This window comes from Dermacentor variabilis, chromosome 6 (genome assembly GCF_050947875.1).
Source record: "Dermacentor variabilis isolate Ectoservices chromosome 6, ASM5094787v1, whole genome shotgun sequence".
NCBI classification, from domain to species: Eukaryota; Metazoa; Arthropoda; class Arachnida; order Ixodida; family Ixodidae; genus Dermacentor; species Dermacentor variabilis.
Window position 1 is genome coordinate 46,145,888 of NC_134573.1, and position 21,215 is coordinate 46,167,102.

General features: G+C 44.1%; 1 protein-coding gene across 6 annotated transcripts in view; it reads left to right on the forward strand.

Annotated features, from left to right (window-relative positions):
* Positions 1 to 21,215, forward strand: part of LOC142584776 (glycerate kinase) — a 69,215-nt gene that overhangs the window by 8,886 nt on the left and 39,114 nt on the right. For all 6 annotated transcript variants that reach the window (XM_075695028.1, XM_075695031.1, XM_075695032.1 and 3 more), the window contains 2 exons: positions 14,109 to 14,260; positions 16,332 to 16,531. In XM_075695028.1, coding sequence (XP_075551143.1) covers positions 14,109 to 14,260; positions 16,332 to 16,531 — 352 coding nt within the window. The remainder of the gene's footprint in view (positions 1 to 14,108; positions 14,261 to 16,331; positions 16,532 to 21,215) is intronic.

Genomic DNA, 21,215 nt, shown 5'->3' on the forward strand with positions numbered 1-21,215 from the left:
ATGACCTTCATGGGCCATGTTTTGTGACACCCGATTTCATTTTCTGTTCTTCTTGCCCTTGATCATTGGCTCAGACATGACTCTCACGCCGCTGTGTTGCGATTATTGCTGGAATCGGCCACTTAGCATGATAAAAAAACAAGTGAAAACGAAAGAAACATTACAGTACAGGCCAATATTCTTAATTAAAATAAACAAAAATGAAAGCAGAAGAAAAGACAACCTTCTGCATGGGAGAAGCCAAACCCTCAACCTTCGCATGGCATGTGTGTGATGCTCTACGAATTCAGCTGCAGCAATAGGTGTCCCCCTAGGTATTGTTTAAAGTGATGCTTTCTTTGCCTGCTTTTCTGGGGTTTGGTGTGCTGTCATTGTTGTAATCTGTCTCGCCAAGTAGAGATTCTCAACAAACAAAAAATCATGCATCTTATGGTCGGTTTCGAACCTGGGCACTCCAGCAGAGCCACATACCCATTTTGTTACAAATACACACATAAAAAGAACACCACCATTACTGGCTTCCCATGTGCAAGCTAGTGCTTCATGACATCGCACCAGAGTCGCATTTCATAGCAACCATTCACTTACAAAAGTAAGAGAGTGCACTGTCCTAGCTCACAATGAAGATAAAAGCTTTACATTTGATAAAGGGGCCCATGCAACAGCGCCATCATTGATTCAAAACCATTTTGCTGACTCCCAATTTGGTTGCAAAACACATTTGTTGCTGAGGTCTGCTGTGTGTCTCTCATCTTCACATACTGTATCGACCGGGTCCCGGTCGAAGAAACCAACAGCAGGCGTGTCAAGACAACAGTGAACCCTTATGTTTATTGCGCTGGGCATTTTATACCAGAGCGAGGGAAGGGGGTAGTGGAAATAGAGGGCAAGAAAAGGCACGTGTCGTTCCAGCGTGCCAAGATAGCTTGTGCTCGTTGAACTGATACGATACATCTTCCCCTTCAACGCCGTTGGTTTGTCTGCTGGAAGTTTTGATCATATCCCAGACGTTCAGGAGGACGGGTGTGACGCAGCGACCTTCGTTGTGGCAGAACTTGTTGCGAAGGTGGCTGCGTACAACTAACTTGTTTGCGAAGGTGGCTGCGTACAACTAACTTGTTGCGAAGGTGGCTGCGTACAACTAACTTGTTGTGAAGGTGGCTGCATAGAACTTGCCACTGGCGCACTTGAGTTGGATGTGCGAGATTCTAGAGAGGCCGGAACCTGGCCTTCATGGCAATACTCTTCGTCTGTAGTGTCCTCAAAAGGTTCGCTCGTTGCCAAGAGGTGCTGCCGATTACGGTGCAAGGTGTTACGGTCCTGTGTTTCCACATAGAAGGAACTTGGTCTGACTGATCCAAGCACTTTGGCTTTTCGTGCCCATGCCATCCCCTTTATGCGAACGACGACGTTGCTCTTGAGGCCAGGAAGTACGCGCCTGTTGTGCTTGCCCTGCTTGTGCTTTCTGACTCGCGTGGCTGCAAGGGGTCCGAAGTCCGGTATGGGCGTGCGCAGACGTCTTCCTTGCAGCAGCTCCCCTGGTGAGCGGCCATCCTCCAGTGGACTTGCTCTGTAATTCAGGATGCCAAGCCAAAAGTTTCCATTTGCATCCTTTGTCTTTTTTAAAATGCGCTTTATTATCTGTACACCTTTCTCGGCAAGACCGTTTGACTGAGGGTACTCTGGGCTGGATGTGACATGTTTGAAGTTGTACTGCTGAACAAATAGCTCAAATTCATGGCTGGCAAACTGTGGGTCATTATCTGTGCAAACTTCGGTTGGTATACCATAACGAGAGAATATGGCCCCCAACTTTTGTATCACAGAACTGGCTGTGGTATTAGGTAATAGTTCCACGTCAGGGAAGTTGGACATTGAGTCATAGGCGCACAGGTAATGTTGGCCACCGTACTGAAACAAATCAACACCAACACGGTACCAGGCTTGTGTGGGTGTTGGGCGCAAGATGAGTGGTTCTGAGTGCTGCTTATACACATAAGTCTGGCACACTGGACCTTTGTGGATCAGCATTTCAATGTCAGCATTCAGATTTGGCCAGTATACTAACTGTCTTGCTCGGGCTTTGCATTTTCCAATGCCGAGATGCCCTGCATGAATGCGCTTTAATATTTCCAAGCACATGCTACTTGGCACTACCACCTTCGTTCCTTTCAAAAGGATTCCTTTTACTACAGAGAGCTCAGAAGCAACAGGCTTTAGCGGACCTTCCACAGCACACCCCTGCCCAAGCTTTTGTAGTACCTGGTTGAGATATATGTCACGCTCGGTCTCACTTGCAAGCCTTGAAGCGGTTCTTTCACTTACGAGTGCCGATACTACGGTGACTCCGTGAACTTCGATGTCACTTGTGGGCGAGGCTGTGTCATCTTGAGGAGCAGGTGCCTGGGAAAGCATGTCTGCCACCACCATCTGCTTTCCAGGAACAAAAGATAAGGTGTAATTATATTTCAACAACCGCAGAAAGAAACGTTGTACTCTTGGCGGCATATCAGCAATGGCTTTTTTTTTGTATGTCAATTAATGGGCGATGGTCGCTCTCAAGGATGAACGGGTGACCGTATACAAAGTGATAAATCTTTTCACATCCAAAAACCAGCGCCAGAGATTCCTTTTCGATTTGCGAATAGCGTTGCTCCGATTCGCTCAGAGCTCTTGAAGCGTAAGCCACAGGCCTCCAGCTACTTCCGTGACGTTGCATCAGTGCCGAGCCGACACCGTACTGAGAAGCGTCTGATGTTATCTTTGTTTCTCTGCCGGGCTCAAAAATTGCTAGAAGTGGCGATATACTGAGCTCTCTGCGTATAGCCTCCCACTCGCTCTGATGATTAGGCGTCCAGTCAAACACAACATCGTTTTTTAGCAACGAACGCAAAATGGAAGTACGCTGAGAGAGCGACGGCACGTATTTGCCAAAGTAGTTGACAACGCCCAAGAGCCTTTGTACCGCTAGCTTGTTCTGTGGTGCCAGCATCTTCAGCAGAGCTTCGACCAAAGCGGGGTCAGGACGTATGCCCCTGTTGCTGATAATGTCACCAAGAAATAAGACTTCCTCAACGCCGAACAGGCATTTTGACGCATTAGATGTCGGCCCCGCTTTTGCTGCTGCTCGTAACGCGTTTCTCAGCCTGTCATCGTGTTCTTCTCTGGTAGCGCCCCAAATGAGCACATCATCCACATATACACGCACACCTGGCAGGCCATCGAATATCTCATTGAGCGCCTTCTGAAACACTTCGCTTGCCGATGAAATGCCAAAAGGCAATCGAAGAAACCGGTAACGGCCAAATGGAGTTGCAAAAGTGCATATGTTAGAAGACTGCTCATCCAGAGGGATCTGATGAAACCCGGCGTTAGCGTCAAGGCGAGAAAACATCTTCGCGCCTGCAAGCTCCGCTTCTATGCCTTCTCGGCGGGGCATCTGATAATGCTCCCTCTTAAGGGATTCATTAATTTTTCTTGGGTCCATGCATACCCGCAACTTGTTGTCTTTTTTAAGCACGATGACCAGTGGGCTTACCCAATCTGTCGGACTGCTGACTTTTTGAATGATGCCCTCCGCTTCCATTCGCTGTAGTTCTGCACGGAGAGGTTCTCGGAGCGCCAAAGGCACTCGTCTGGCTGGCTGGATGACGGGCACAGCATCCTCGCGAAGGGTGATCCTGTACTCGCGCTGTACACGGCCTGTTCCCTTAAAGAGCTGCGGAAATCCCTCGACGACCGCTGAGCTGCTGCTCGTTGTTACAGCATCAGCATTCCGCTTGATAAGCCCCAAGTCCTCTGAGGCTTTTAGACCAAGGAGGGCGCTGTGGTCTTTCTTAACAACGAAAAAGTCAGTGTATATCTTACGGTCACCAATGGTAACGTGCGTCGAAAATTTGCCGAGCTGTTTGATGACGCTGCCGCTATACGACCGTAGAACTGCGCGACTTGTCTTCAGCGAACCGGCTTTCAATTTTCGAAAAAGCGACAGTGGTATAAGGTTTGCTTGAGACCCTGTGTCGATCTTGAAGTTGATTTCCTTGCCTTCAATATTTGCTGTTATGATCCAGTCCCGGTCACTGATAATATTGCCGATGGCGACGTCCAACACATTGAAATCGTCGTTTTGGTCCCAAGTTTTAAAATCGTGCTGTACCTCACGGACGGTGTCTCTTGTTTCGCAGCATGATGCGAAATGGTTACGCCCCTTGCACAAGTAGCATGTTTTCCCGTAGGCTGGACAGCGTCGCGCTGCATGTGTTCAACTGCAGCGGAAACATTTAAAGACTTGCCGTGGTACTTGCGCAGCGCTTCGGCTCGACGATGCTGCAAGCACGTGAAGTTCCCCATCTGTCTTCTTCCACAGCGCGTTCTCGCGTGCTGACGTTTCCGCCACCTTGCATAGAGCAACAGCTTTATCCAGGGTAAGCAGCTTGTCCATTAGCATCTTCTCTCGAAGCTTCTGGGAGTTAGTACCAAATACAATTTGGTCCCGCACCATCTCGTCCATCATCATTCCGAAGTTGCAGAACTGTGCTTGTCTCTTCAGCGCGCGAAGGAACTGTTCAAAAGGTTCAGCTTCATTCTGGAGTCGAGAGCGGAAGACGTAACGCTCGTGAATTATGTTTTGTTGCTCGACGTAGTATTCCTCAAGTTTACCTATGACAGTCGCATAGTCTTGCTTGTCCTCGCCTTCGCTGAATGTGAAGTTATTGTAAACTTCGAGGGCCTCCTCACCAGCCACGCTGAAGAAAAGTGCTGTCTTCGCTGCCTCTGACCTCGGTTTTTCAGAGCATTCCGTGGCTGCCAGAAAGAAATCAAACTTTTGCCTGAACAGCTTCCACGTCCGTCCTCCGTTGGTCGCCAGGCCTAGAGGTTCCGGTGGCTTTACGTACTCCATGTCCTTGGTCTTCTGTTGCAGGCATACAGGGCTTCAGCATCCCACTTCTGACACCATGTATCGACCGGGTCCCGGTCGAAGAAACCAACAGCAGGCGTGTCAAGACAACAGTGAACCCTTATGTTTATTGCGCTGGGCATTTTATACCAGAGCGAGAGAAAGGGGGTAGTGGAAATAGAGGGCAAGGAAAGGCACGTGTCGTTCCAGCGTGCCAAGATAGCTTGTGCTCGTTGAACTGATACGATACACATACCATTTCGTCTTGCCAGCTCACCAAAAGCTTTGTTTACACTGATTCCCACAGCATGTGGGATCTGCATTATTTTTTGGTTATTTATGCACATGCGTTTAAAACCTAGTCCAGGAAGTGTTAGTCAGGGCCACTCATGGGTATAGTAGTGTATGTGAAACATTCGTCATCGTCATCACCAGCCTATTTTTATGTCCACTGCAGGATGAAGGCCTCTCCCTGCGATCTCCAATTACATACCCCTGTTTCGCGCTAGCTAATTCCAACTTCCATCTGCAAATTTCCTAATTTCATCACCCCACCTAGTTTCCTGCCATCCTCAACTGCGCTCCCCTTCTCTTGACACCTATTCTGTAAGTCGAATGGTCTACGGTTATCCACCCTACACATTACGTCGCCTGCTCAGCTCCATTTCTTTCTCTTAACGTCAACTAGAATATCGGCTATCCCCGTTGCTCTCTGAAACCAGACCGCTCTCTTCCTGTCACTTATGTTACGCCTAACATGTTAGAGGGCAGCTCTTAAGCGCTCAATCCTGCGGTGAGCGCCGGTGTTGGCGTAATCAAGGGAATGAGCACAGCGAAAGATGAAAGCTGAAAGCCAACGCGAAGCACAGTGGGGGATGAAAGATGCGAGGAGGAAAGCGGAGAGGAGGTTGCAGCATAACCATAAGGCGGGTAGGGGAGGAGGGTGTGGCAGAACTGTGAGAAAAAAAGCGCAGTGCGGCGACGATGGCTACGAGATGGCGCCAAAGTAGTGTGTGTCGTCTGAGAGGCCTGTCGGCAGTGGCTGCTGTGACTTGCACCCACGCGACACCCACGCGCTGGCTCTTGCAATCTCCAGATTAGCGAGGCAGCACTTTGCTACATTTGCAACGTGCCGTACGAGACAGATTGTCTGCACTAGCCAATATGTTGCGAAATGAAAACACGAGTAAGCTGTGCTCAAATTTCACAACAGGGAGTATCGTAATCATTGGTTAATGTCTTGGTTCAGTCGCTCTTTGCACGGTCTTTAATTTGTTCTCGAGCTTCCTCGTTAACCTCCAAGTTTCTGCCTCCTATGTTAGCACCGGCAGAATACAATGATTGTACACTTTTCGTTTCAACAACAGTGGTAAGCTCCCAGTTAGGATTTGGTAATGCCTGCCGTATGCACATCAACCAATCTTTATTCTTCTGTAAATTTCCTTCTTATGATCAGAGTCCTGTGTGAGTAATTTACCTAGATTAACATACTCCTGTACAGTACAGACTCTAGAGGCTGACTGGCGATCCTGAATTCTTGTTCCCTTGCCAGGCTATTAAACATTATCTTTGTCTTCTGCATATTAATCTTCAACCCCACTCTTACACATTCTCAGTTAAGGTCCTCAATCGTATTTTGTAATTCATCCTCAGTGTTGCTGAACAGCACAATGTCATCTGAAAACCAAAGGTTGCTGATATATTTGACGTTGATACACATTCCTAAGCCTTCCCAGTCTAATAGCTTGAATACTCCTATGTATGCAGCAAATAGTATTGTGGAGAATGTGCCTCCTTGCCTGAATCCTTTATTGAGAGGTAACTTTCTACTTTTCTTGTGGAGAACCAAGGTAGTTGTGGAATCTTTGTAGATATTTCCAAAGATATTCATGTATGCCTCCTGTACTCTTTTATTATGGAATGCCTCTGTGGCTGCTGGTATCTCTACAGAATCAAATGCCTTTTCGTAAAGCCATATAGAGATGCTGATTATACTCTGTAGATTTCTCGATTACCTGATTGATGACACGGATGTGATCCATTGTACAGTATCCTTTCCTGAAGCCAGCCTGTTCTCTTGGTTGACTGAAGTCAAGTGTTGCCTTTATTCTATTAGAAGTTATCTTCGTGAATATTTTATACAATACTGAAAGTAAGTTAGTGGGTCTATAATTTTTCAATTTTTTAATGCCTCGCTTCTTATGGATTAGTATAGTGTCGGCATCCTCCCAGCTCTCTGGTACACTTGAAGTCGTGAGGCACTGCGTATAAAAGGTTGCAAGCTTTTCAAGCATGATGTCTCCTCCATCTTTGATTAAATCAGCTGTTATTCCATCTTCTCCTGCCACTCTTCCCCTAGTCATGTCTTGTAAGGCCCTTCTAACTCCATTGCTAGTTATAAAAAGAGCCTTTGTATCCTGTTCATCATTACTTCGAATGAAGGTAGCGTGGCTGCTCTGGGTACTGTACGGGATAGTATAGAATTTTCTGCTGCTTTAGCTATATCATCAAAATTGGTGATGACATTAACCTGCTTATCTTTCAATGCATACATCTTGCCTTGTCCTATGCCAAGTTTTCTTTTCACTGATTTCATGCTGTGCCCATTTCTTACTGCTTCCTCAATCTTTCCCCGGTTATAATTTTGAATATCCCTTACATTCTTGAGAAATAATGTGAACCATTATTAAGCCACAACTGCCACATGATGCATTGTCTTAGGAACAGGCAACAGGCCTGTTGCCAGTCTACATTACCTCAAGGCTGTCCCATCGATAATCCTCATCCGCATCATCAGTAATATTACAGATGAATAAAAAACGGCCACTTTGCTACTTTCTCCTGTGCTTTCCTTGGCATCATTCTAGCTGTTTACTCTATATGGTTGTTACTAAAAATCTGGCCTTACAGTCAGTTTCTCCACTCTTCTCATTCATACTTTCACTGTGATTTGAAGATCGCAGCTAACCACACTATTTTATACTCAGTGTTGCTATTTTAGCGATTTTGTCACTAGATTTAGCTACTTTCTTGTCTGTTTAGCGAGAAATGTTTCAATTTAGTGACCCGCAACATTTTGTGACATTTTAGCAACTTCGAAGTTAGAAAAGTTGTTTCAAACATAGCCAACCAAAAATTACTTGAGGAGCGTGTTTACAAGCATGAATACCCTATTAGCGTCCGTAGAGGAGAAGGCTGCTGCACTTGAAACTCAGCAGGAACCTGCTCATATCCGAGGCATTATTACCGAAGCCATGAAAAGTGAGAATGCATCGGTGCAATCTCGTCTGAACGACTCCGAGGACAGGTCAAGGAGAGATAACTTGATTTTCTATGGTATCGCCGATAGTACCACTGAAACTTGGACGGAAACAGAAAAAAAAAAGTTAGTTAAATTCTTGTGAAATTTTTCATGCTGCAATTACCAGAAGAGAGAATTGAGCATACGCATAGCTTAGGTGCCTTTATAAATAACAAATTTCTACCAGTGGTAGTGAAACTGGCATCATTTAAAGTAAAGGAAAACGTATTAATACAAAAGAAGAAACTGAAAGGATCTGGGGTATCCATTTAAAAAGAGTTCTGTCGGGCAACAAGAATGACTAGGAATAAGTTGATTGCATTTGGGAAGTCCTCCGGTCAATTGTGTCATCTCAGGTACAACAAATTGTTCATCAACAAAACGTGCTACGTGTATTGCTCTCAAACCGATACCGTTTATGAACTTCAGCAGAACAGTATTGCTACGGCCAGCGGAAATGTAGGCAGCAGTGCAATAAATTTCCCTGCGAATACCCCATCCCACGTTTGGAGTTAGCATCGCGCGGCCATAAAGAATAGGCATGACAACAATGACTCTGTGCTCTTCACTAACATCCGCTCTATCATGAATAAGCGCGATACCCTGTCTGCACTGAACAACATGTGTAATGCAGCTATTGTTGTTTTAGTCGAGACCTGGCTTTCTGATAAAATTGAAAATTGGGAACTTTTCGCATGCAGTAAGGCTTACAATATTTATAGAAATAACCGGATAGGACGATGTGGCGGTGAGACCTTGATCGCTGTTTCATCTGATATCACCTCTTTTCATATGCATGTGCCTTCGCAGATTGAGTTCTTGTGCTGTTGTATTCACATAAATAACAAAGACGGGATATTTGCCGCTTGCTATCGACCACCCGATAGTACATCCACATTTTGCAATGAATATTTAACTGTCTTAGTCAAATCATTGTTAAATATCCAGCAGCACCAATATTCTTGCTCGGTGATTTGAATTTCCCTGGCATTGACTGGGCTGTTGACTTCCCATCAGTGACTCTATCCTCATCCCAATGTTCAAGCTTTCTCGATATATGTTAGACCTTTGGCCTCGCCCAGTTTGTTAAAGAGCCTACCCATATCACTGCAATTTCTGCCAACATCCTTGACCTTGTCTTCACCACGTCTCCTGATTCAATTTCTTCATTATCAATTATACCTGGTTTAAGTGATCATTCCGTGATTCATTTTGCAATCCCCTTACGCTCGCCCCAGTGTCTAAAATACTGTAAGAAAATTTGTGACTACAGTCGAGCAGATTTTTTCCTCAATCAATAACGCGTTACAAAGCTTTGCCGATTTCTTTTTTTCACAGTTCTGAGAAAGGTCTATCGCAGAAAACTGGCTCCTTTTCAAAAATAAGGATGAAACAATAATTGAAAAAATAAATTCTGACTCGCCTGTTATCTCCATGCAGTTGGGCTCCTTGGCTTAACTTGTGTTTAAAACGGCTTCTTAACAAGAAAAAACACATTTTTCGACGCTTCAAGCTGTCTGGGGAAACCAAAGCAAAGGCTCCCTACGTAGCTACTACATCTGAATATGAAATGGCCATTCGCTCAGCCAAGAATTACTTTTTTCTGATACCACAGCTGCTCACAACTAATCCTAAGTAGTTTTGGAACGTTATCAACATGCACAAACGTAAAGAAATTGTTCTGAAAACTGACACTGGATTTCCTGTCCCCCGTGAGCTTTGCTCAACAGTTTTTAACAACACATTTTCACTATCTTTTTCTGATGCTCTAATAGATACTTCACCGTCCGCACATGCCATTACGTACCCTGAGATGGAGCCGATTTCGATCGACTTTGATGGCATATACAGTTTGATTTAGAAAGCTAAATTTTCCTCATCGGCAGGTTTTGATACCATAAATTAGAACTTCCTTAAGAGTACTGTAGCGTATTCATCTGCTTTCCTGTCATATGTTTTTACACAGTCTTTGCAGAGTCCAACGCTTCCGAACGACTGGAAGACGGTGAAGGTGTTTCCAGTCCACAAGTCTAGTGATATACGTAACCCCTTAAACTACCGGCCAATTTGCTTAACTTCTATTCCATGCAAGTTACTAGAGCACATAATCTACTGCAACTTGATTAGTTTTCTCGGGTCTAATAATTTTCTTGCGTCACGGCAGCTTCGTTTTAGCAAAAATTATTCTTGTGAGACTCAATTATTAATTTTACTAATGATTTGTCTTCCGCGTTAGATCAAGCTTCAGTTGTTGACTGAATACTCCTTGACTTCGCGAAAGCTTCGATACCGTCTCACATCGACTACTATTAATGGAACTTGGCGCACTCCATCTTGATTGTGTCTTGCTTCGGTGGATTGAATGTTTCTTGCAGAATAGAACGCAGTATGTTTCTGTTAATGATCATGACTTGAAATCATGCAGCGTAACATCTGGTGTTCCTCTGGGGTCAGTCCTTGGGCCTCTTCTTTTTCTAATTTATATTAATGACCTGCCTGATTCTGTTACATCTAACATAAGGCTTTTTGCAGATGACTGTATTCTGTACCGTGTAATTTCTAATGAGTCTGACGTCTCCGTTCTTTAATCTGACCTAAATAAGATTTCTTCTTGGTGTGATACATGGCTTATGAAACTAAGCATTAACAGATGTAAAGCAATAAGGGTGTCTTGTAAGATTAACCAGTCTATTTCTCAGGGCTCTGATCTTAACGGTTGCCCTCTTCAGTACGTCGACAGCTAAAAGTATCTAGGCGTCCATATCACTAATAACCTGTCATGGCAGAAACATATCCACCATGTTATTAACAAAGCTAACAGTTCCCTTGGTTTTCTTTGGCGGAATTTTTGTCTCGCTCCCGTTCCGCTGAAACAACTACTATACTGTATAAAAAACTTCTGCGTTCTAAACTCGAGTACGCTTCACCGATATGGGACCCGTACACTAGCTTGTTAACAAAGTTGTTAGAATCAGTTGAAAACCGCTCAGTTAGGTTTATCCTCTCTAACTACTATCGCTTAGCCACCGTTTCTCGTATAGAGGTAGCTTGACCTACCTCTCCTTTCTAGACATCGAATTTCCCGCTTGTGCCTGTTTCATAAAATATACTACACTAATAATGACCTAAAAATGACACTTTTTTTCGCCCCCGGGCCATTTGTCATTCTGTATTGATCATCGAACGAAGGTTGGGGTGGCTCAGTGTAAAAGCAATGTATACCTCTAAGCCTTCATCCCAAAAACAAGTCAAGACTGGAATCGCCTTCCCGCCTCGATCGTCACTATCGCAGATCATGATGTGCTCAAGTCGGCTATCTGTGACCATGTGCTGCCTCATTAGCCTTTCTTTTTTTTCTATTGTCACTCCTCTCTGTAATGCCTGTACAGCCTTGAGAGTAAATAAATGAAATGAAATACCCTTCTAGGATGTGCTTTTTTATTCAGCAGCTACATGTCAGCAGCCAGAATTGGCTGTGTGCCAAGTGGGTGCTGCAGTCAAATAATGAAGCAAGCCTTCACAGGATTTACAGTGTTCTCACAAAATGCAAGCTTCTTTTTTATTTTTATGTAGCATTTAAGCAGGTCTTAATGCTGCACTCTCACTAAATATGTTCAATTGGTGGACATCTACAAATTTTATTGCACGTGAGATATAGAATGCAGCTGGGGAATAATAAGATAGATCGACCGTAGAAAGGCGTATATATAGGAGTGGCTAGGCTCGTTCACAGGAGTCTGAACACATTGCTTTCTTATCGCATAGGTTTTGGACAGATCAGTTCTGCAAAGAGCCTTCAAGGACACCAAGGGGCGGAATATAGTATTTGACCGGCATAAAGGTCATGTACTTGTCTTCGTCATTTTAACATGGGACCATGTGCATCTTCCAGAATTTTCATATTCTTTCAGGAGTTCAAGAATTAATTACAAAATTTTCAGGGATAATGTGGACCAAGTGCCTTTGCATTGGAAAATCAGATTGCCTGTGTTCTCTTGAATTGTGCTGCGTTTGGAACCTCACAATCTGTGGGTAAACACCACGTTTCAGCTGTTATAGCCCATTGTTATGCATGTATAATACCATCGACTCCAATTATTTTGACCTTGGTTAATTTTATTTTTCAGTTAGCTTGAATGCGCTAAAAAGTCCTGACAAGAAACCATACCTTGCTATGGAAGGAAAACCCATTTAGTTTGAGCTGAAAAGCATGCTACTTCGATTAATTCAACCCCTGCTGACCTCACCAGTGCCCCCTTATGCACGTAGGGATTACAACATGAGAACTTCAGCAGATGGCACTAATTCTTTCAACCCTTTTGAGGATTATGTTAATGCCGACAGCAGTGTTGAGGTTTGTGGGCCACTCATCGGCGGCGACACTGTCAGCAATGTGACAGCCCGATGCCAAGGCAGCATTGAAACATGCAGGTGCTCTTCAGTGAACGCTGGTTGATTACGCTTCAAGAGGAAAAGGGAAAGATATGCAAGCTGCTTTTAGCATAGCAAAACATTTTAATTTGTTCATTCTGCTGCCATATCCTTATTCAATGTTTTGGATAATTCAACCAAAATCTTGAGGTGCCGCAAGGGTTGAATTAAGGGGAGTCAACTGTAATTTACTAATTAAAGAACCCCTACACACTGCAGGTAAATTCACTGTTTATTCTTCACTCGCATGGACCCTAGACAAACGTGAGACATTTCATTGAATGATTTACGCTATGCTAGCATATATTATGGTGTTCCAAAATGGCTACATTACATAAAATTTCCTCAAGAGGTTTAGTGACAATTTTAGCAACCTTGCAGCAGAATTAGTGGAAATTCAGCTACTTCTTCATCTCACTTTAGCAACATACTTCAAAAAATTGTGGTAACACTGTTTATACTTAACGCACGTCCATAACATTTCTGACAATTTTTTGTTCTTCCTCGAAATTGGCACTCTCCGCAGTGCTCACTAAAAAGACCACAGTAGGTGCTTCAGTCAATGACAGATGGCTGTGTCAATGCTGTGCATGCTTTTCCTTTGTGCCCCAACAGCTGACTTGTTGTCACTGCCTTAACCCTCGCACAAGTTCTACACGATGCAGTCCTCCTTTCGATGCTCTCTGTTGTCTAGGCTGCCACACTCATCATGTCAACTCTATCGTGCATTTTACCGCTCACAGACTTGGGTTTACAGAGCTCTGAATCTTCTTTGACAGTATATAATACCAATAGAAAGCCAAACTAGAATGCAAACTTCTTGCATGGCATATCTGCTGGTTGCTATGAGCGGGCATCATTTCTATCAACACTACCCTCCCCTGCGACCTCTCCCCCTTTCTGCTGTTTCATGCAGTGGTTTGCTGACCTATATTCCACCTTCCCACTTCATGGAAGCCTGGCCACCCCATGTTAGACAGAAAACAACACATTGTATGTTCTACTTCTAGCCCAAGTTAAGTTCATTTGAAAATGTTGAACCGGCACTGCCCATTTATGGATTACTTCATAGCTAAAGCATTCAATAGAGGTCCAGTCACAATTGTCTAGACTGATTGGGCAACCAGCTCTGCAGTGACAAGGTTGATTCACTGACAATGTCATGAATACAAATGTGACATGCACATGTAATCATGTCAACAAGCTTATCAATATGCCTGTTTTGCTTGTGATATGCTCTGGTGATAGCTCAGTGATGGCCTTTTCTAGACTCGTGGAGAGATGACACGTAGACCTGTACCTGTGTAGCATGCAAGCAAGCCCGTGCCACTGTCTCTGAACCTTTCTTAAACCCAGTGGCTACCACTGGATGTTTTAGGCATCTGTTCTTTATTTATGTGCCTGCTCAACCACTCCAGACAAGTATATACGATTCTGTCTGTACATGCCTCACGTCGCCTGCCCTGTGTTGCACAACAGGGAGATGCTGCCGAATCCTGAAGGCCCGATCAAGGTGCTGGAAGGGGCCAAGGACAATGTGGCAGATGAGAGGGCAGCAGCCGCAGCCACAGCCATTGTGTCCCTCATGAAAAAGCTCAAGGACACCGACATTCTCATTGTGCTCATCTCGGGTGAGGGCCTCCTAACTGGCACTTGGGTGCCTACTTGCTGAGGGCTTTGTAACTACACAGGTGGCATCCACATTATGCCTGACCCCCACTCCAGACACACCCTTTACATCACAGTGTGTCAATCGAGCCCATTCTAGGCTTCCAGGTTTTTTAACCTCATCACTCCACGTAACTCTCTGCCACCAAGTTGTGTTTCCTTCTTCCTGAAATTCATCCGGTTACTCTAATAGGTCATCTGCTCTACACTATTACATTACCTCTTTCTAATCCATACCACTGTCTTTCAGTCTCGTTCAGTAATGTTATGCCTATCATCTTCTCTCTAACTCTCTGTTTCTGTTGAGGCTAACCTCAATATATTGAATCCGAATATAACAAATTAGCAGATATAGCAATGTAAATCTAATAATTTTCGTTCTCATATTAGTGTTAGTTAACATACTTATAATGAATATAGGACATAACGTAGGTATTTTCGTGTCTGATGTGATTTCATTATAGTAAGTGTTACATTCTATCCCATGTAAACAAAGATATCCGTGGACATCCCCCACAAGTCCGAATGTCATTAACCAGCGGCCGCCAACTACAAGACAAAAACAAGACAAGTATCACCGGGCAAAAACAATGCAATTTATTTCTGGCTCAGGAATATATAGAAAAAGAAGGGGGGGAGGGGGGGAGATAGAAGCAAGGAATGGCCCTGGGTGCATGCGCCTGGAGGTCTTACTTGACTTGGATTGTTATCTGCAGAAACAAGGTTCCACTTGTTCCATCACTTGTTGTGCTAGTCCTTAACTTCTTCTCAACTTGGTTAACCTTGTTTCCCTCTAAGCTGCAGCCCCTTAGGTTAGTACTACTGGTAGAATGCACTAATTGTACACTTTTCTTTCCAAGGATATCAATCGTGACTTGATAGTGCCTACCATTTCTGCTATGACACATTTCTATATCCTTGGAGGTTTCCTTCTCATTATCTCGCTCCAACGTGACTTCAGCACAGGTTAAACACATTGAATATCAATTATGAACTCTTGTTCACTTGGCAAAGTATTCAACATTTGTCTTCTACACTTATCAGCATCACTTATTTTTTATGTCCACTACAGGATGAAGGCCTCTTCCAGTGATTTCATTTTATGCCTGCAAATTTACTAATATCATCTCAAGTTTTCTCAATAGTAATCCGCAGACCTACCTTTTGACCCTGCCAGTTCAAGCCCTCAGTCATTTTTTGCAAGCCATCTCTATCGTTGCTGAACAGGATGATCTCATCTGCAAACTGCAGGTTGCTGAGATGCCTTCCATTGATCCTTACGCCTAACCTTTCCCAGTCTAAGAGCTTGAATACTTGTTCACGTGTGCAGTGACCAGCAAAGAAGAGAATGTCTCTTCTTCTGACCATTCTGAATTAGCATCTTTTTTCTCTGTTACTCTGAAGAATTATGTAGCTGTTGAATATCTAGATATTTTCTTGTACATTCTCAGATATGAAATGCTTCTCGTTGATTCCAAGGACTCCAAAAATTTGAAATGGTCCCACATATTCACACTTGTTTTGGTTCTATTGAGTATTCGTACCATGTTCACGCTGGTACAGCCACACCTCATTATAACAAAACTTGTTGCAAAAACCAAAAGAGAGTCATTATATGCTACATTTGTTATGAGCACATACTTTGTTACGTGTTGGTATCAGTGGAAAAACATTTCAGATTTACTTTGTTGTATCTGATAATTCATTATACTAATTTGTTATAGTTTGTTGCATCAAGGTTTGACTTAGTCCTTGCATGAGGTTTCACAATAGGCCCCACATTTGCACAAAGTTGGCATTTGGCTAAGTTCGCACATTTGAGGGATTAAGTTCCTTACTACTGAATCCATTATAAATCAGTGCGAGCAGTTTATTTGGTTCAGTGCATGGCCTGCATTCACAACATGCGCATGTTGCCTTACCTAATATGTTAGTTGTGAGTGAGCATGTCTGGTGTCTTCTTTGTCCCCATCTGTCATGTTACCGCTGATCTGTAACAAATCCCTGTCTTTGGCTTGGTGGGGAGGAATGCAGGGGGTGGCTCGGCACTGCTGCCTTACCCAGTGCCGCCACTGACCCTGAAGGACATCAAGAAGGTCACCCAACTGCTGCAGTCCAGCGGCGCCCGCATCACCGAGGTGAACGCGGTTCGCAAGCGCCTCTCGGCCGTCCAAGGTGGTGGCCTGCTGCGACAGACCACGGCTCAAATGCTCTCGCTCATCCTCTCGGATGTGGTGAGTTCTGACAGACCACAAGACAGTACTGTCGACCCGAGAGAAATTTATGTTGATCTAGGGGCACCTTACGCATTGAGATCAAGAGTTTAACGACGTCTCGCATGGTTGAGGGAAATCATTGTTGACAATTGTGCAGGAACCATCAAGGATGATTGTCGATGTAAATCAAGAGCCGAACGCAAATGCGAACGTTTGTGTTCAGGGCCACGTCTCATAAAATACCAGAGGCATTCTTGCTCAGCACAGTACCTTCGTTACTCTTTCAACTACTCTTGGGCGTAGATGCATTTGGAGAGCATCATCATCATCATCATCATCATCAGCCTTGTTACGCCCACTGCAGGGCAAAGGCCTCTGCCATACTTCTTTAACTACCCCGGTCATGTACTAATTGTGGCCATGTTGTCCTTGCAAACTTCTTAATGTCATCCGCCCACCTAACTTTCTACCCCCCCCCCCCTGCTACACTTCCCTTCCCTTGGAATCCAGTCCATAACCCTTAATGACCATCGGTTATCTTCCCTCCTCATTACATGTCAGGCCCATGGCCATTTCTTTTTCTTGATTTCAACTAAGATGTCATTAACTCGCGTAAGTTCCCTCACCCAATCTGCTCTTTTTTTATCCCTTAACGTTACACCCATCATTCTTCTTTCCATAGCTCATTGCGTCGTCCTCAACTTAAGCAGACCTGTTTTCGTCAACCTCCAGGTTTCTGCCCCATACGTGAGTACTGGTAACACACAGCTGTTATATACTTTTCTCTTGAGGGATAATGGCAACCAGCTGTTCATGATCTGAGAATGCCTGCCAAACACACCCCAGCCCATTCTTATTCTTCTGGTTATTTCATTCTCATGATCTGGATCCGCAGTCACTACCTGTCCTAAGTAGATGTATTCCCTTACCACTCCCAGTGCCTCACTACCTATCGTAAACTGCTGTTCTCTTCCGAGACTGTTAAACATTACGTTAGTTTTCTACAGATTAATTTTTAGACCCACCCTTCGGCCTTGCCTCTCCAGATCAGTGAGCATGCATAGCAGTTGGTCCCCTGAGTTACTAAGGAAGGCAATATCATCAGCGAATCTCAAATTGCTAAGGTATTCTCCATCAACTTTTATCCCCAATTCTTCCACTCCAAGTCTCTGAATACCTCCTGTAAACACGCTGTGAATAGCATTGGAGAGATCGTATTTCCCTGTCTGATGCCTTTCTTTATTGGGATTTTGTTGGTTTCCTTATGGAGGACTACGGTGACTGTGGAGCCGCTATAAATATCTTTCAGTATTTTTACATATGGCTCATCTACACCCTGATTCCGTAATGCATCCATGACTGCTGAGGTTTCGACTGAATCGAACGCTTTCTCGTAATCAATGAAAGCTATATATAAGGGTTTGTTATATTCCGCACATTTCTCTATCACCTGATTGACAGTGTGAATATGGTCTATTGTTGAGTAGCCTTTACGGAATCCTGCCTGGTCCTTTGGTTGACAGAAGTCTAAGGTGTTCCTGATTCTATTTGCGATTACCTTAGTAAATACTTTGCGGGCAACGGACAGTAAGCTGATCGGTCTATAATTTTTCAAGTCTTTGGTGTTCCCTTTCTTATGTATTAGGATTATGTTAGCGTTCTTCCAAGATTCCGGCACGCTCAAGGTGATGAGGCATTGTTATATAGGGTGGCTAGTCTTTCTAGAACAATGTTCCCACCATCCTTCAACAAATCTGCTGTTACCTGATCCTCCCCAGCTGCCTTCCCCCGTTGCATAACTCCCAAGACGTTCTTTACTTCTTCCGGCGTTACTTGTGGGATTTCAAATTCCTCTAGACTATTCTCTCTCACATTATCGTCGTGGGTGCTACTGGTACTGTATAAATCTCTATAGAACTCCTCAGCCACTTGAACGATCTCATCCATATTAGTAATGATATTGCCGGCTTTGTCTCTTAACGCATACATCTGATTCTTGCCTATTGCTAGCTTCTTCTTCATTGCTTTTAGGCTTCCTCCATTCCTGAGAGCATGTTCGATTCTATCCATATTATAGTTCCTTATGTCAGCTGTCTTATGCCTGTTGATTAACTTAGAAAGTTCTGCCAATTCTATTCTAGCTGTAGGGTTAGAGGCTTTCACACATTGGCGTTTCTTGACGAGATCTTTCGTCTCCTGCGATAGTTTACTGGTATCCTGTCTAACGAAGTTACCACCGACTTCTATTGCACACTCCTTAATGATGCCCACAAGATTGTCGTTCATTGCTTCAACACTGAGGTCCCCATCCTGAGTTAAAGCCGAATACCTGTTCTGTAGCTTGATCCGGAATTCCTCTAGTTTCCCTCTTACTGCTAGCTCATTGATTGGCTTCTGATGTACCAGTTTCTTTCGTTCCCTCCTCAGGTCTAGGCTAATTCGAATTCTTACCATCCTATGGTCACTACGGTGCACCTTGCCGAGCATGTCCACATCTTGTATGATGCCAGGGTTAGCGCAGAGTATGAAGTCAATTTCATTTCTAGTCTCGCCGTTTGGGCTCCTCCACGTCCACTTTCGGCTACCCCGCTTCTGGAACAAGGCATTCAGTATCCACATAATATTCTGTTCTGCAAATTCTTCTAATAACTCTCCCCTGCTCTTCCTAGTGCCTATGCCATATTCCCCCACTGAATTGTCTCCAGCCTGCTTCTTGCCTACCTTGGCATTGAAGTCGCCGATCGCCGATTCCACGTCTTTATAAAAGCTTTTGACTTCCTGGTCATCATGACTGGATGTAGCGGTGTACACCTGTACTATCTTCAATTTGTACCTCTTATTTTCACAACAAGACCTGCCACCCTCTCATTAATGCTATAGAATTTCTGTATTTTACCAGTTATTATCCGTATTAATCAGGAATCCAACTCCTAGTTCTCGTCTCTCCGCTAAGCCCCGGTAGCACAAGACGCTTTTGAGCACTGTATATGCTTCTTTTGGCCTCCTAACTTCACTGAGCCCTATTATATCCCATTTACTGCCCTCTAATTCCTCCAATAACACTGCTAGACGCGCCTCTCTAGATAATGTTCTAACGTTAAATGTTGCCAGGGTCAAATTCCAATGGCGGTTCAAATTCCAATTAAAGGAAATTTAAAATCCTACACTTGTTTTATAAATAAGCAATAAAGGGCTGGGTAAGCTAATGGTGATGCAAATGGCAAAGCTTCTAGAAATGCACTTGCAATACTTGTTTTTTGTTCACATAAGCAATAAAGGGCTGTCAAAATGAATGGCAAGGCAAGCTGCAAAGCTCCTTGGGAGGTACTAATTTTATTAAAGGAATGATGCACCTGAAGGCATTTATTTCTTGCAGTAAGGGTACTTAAGTTGCATTTTGTTTTATTGCGTAGTTCCATAGAGAACAGAGCTGGTCACCGGCACATTTGCAATGGTTGGGTAGTGGCTATATAAGCTGATTCTTTCGATGTGTATTCTTGTGTGGACGGACATTTTTCCAATTCAGCTACGTCCATCCACATACCCACGCCTCAGCTGCATTCCAAGCTACACTGCCATTATCACAGGGCAAGTGTGCAAAGCGAGTGAGTGATCCCTTGCATGATTCATGGCAGTTTTTTTTTTTACCTTGAGGGACTGAACAATAGTTTTGCAGGTGTTCTGGGCAACAATATTCATTAAGGATACACTTCAGCAGTTTGTGGTACAGACTGCAAGCAGTTTTGTTGACGAAAATGACCTTGTGAACTAATGCTTGAGCGATAGGCTGAGCGTTCACAACAAGTCTCATGCCAGACACTTGCTGTACTGTCGATTGCACAAACCGGCATGAAATGTTGAACATACCGGACTGGTGTGACCCACATGATCGACTCATAAAAAGATACATCATTTTATCAGTGAGCCACCACACATTACTAGCTGAGTGAGGTAAGCCTGCATAACAGCACAGCACCAATGCGGTGAACATTCAAATTGCATTTGCGGCCCTACGACTGATTTGGCAGTGTTGGTGATGTTTTAATTTACCGGTAAGTATATCCCAGGGCTTTTATCATTAGCTGAAGAATGCGTTACCGCGTGCAGGCGGAAACAGCTGTGTGCCATAGCTGGGCAGGGCTAGGTACCAGCTGGGCCATACAAAAGGAGGAATGTCACCACACAGCCTCTTGGAATGCATCATACGAGACCAAAGTAATGCACTCATAGTGTCACATTACAAGCAACTCATGAGTTTTCTTTATGCAGGCAAATGAAGCTTTATGCACCTGACAAAACAATGTGTTGCATACACTTCTGTGCCCCTTTACCATGCCATGCGCTACGTATCTCAAGATAAAAACAACACTTGGCCTGCAATAAACTCTCAGGATGTGTGCAGAACTTTTGGATGTTGTTTGCACATCATGATGAGCTGCTTGCACTTCCCGCTCTTGAGGGTAAGCATGTGCATGCGTATGTTTATCCTGAGGAAAGTCGGGCTGCAACGTGGTTGATGCTATCACAAGTTGGATCAAAGTACTGGCCAAGCTGTTCAAAAATAAAAGCTGGTGCTTCTCTCAAATCTAGGTTCCAAGTGGCCTGCATGTCGCATTTGGCATGTTGCCTTTGCATCGGTGAATGAAAACAGTGTTATTGCTACACGTGAGCAAATATGTGCACCCCAGAGCAGGACGGTGAG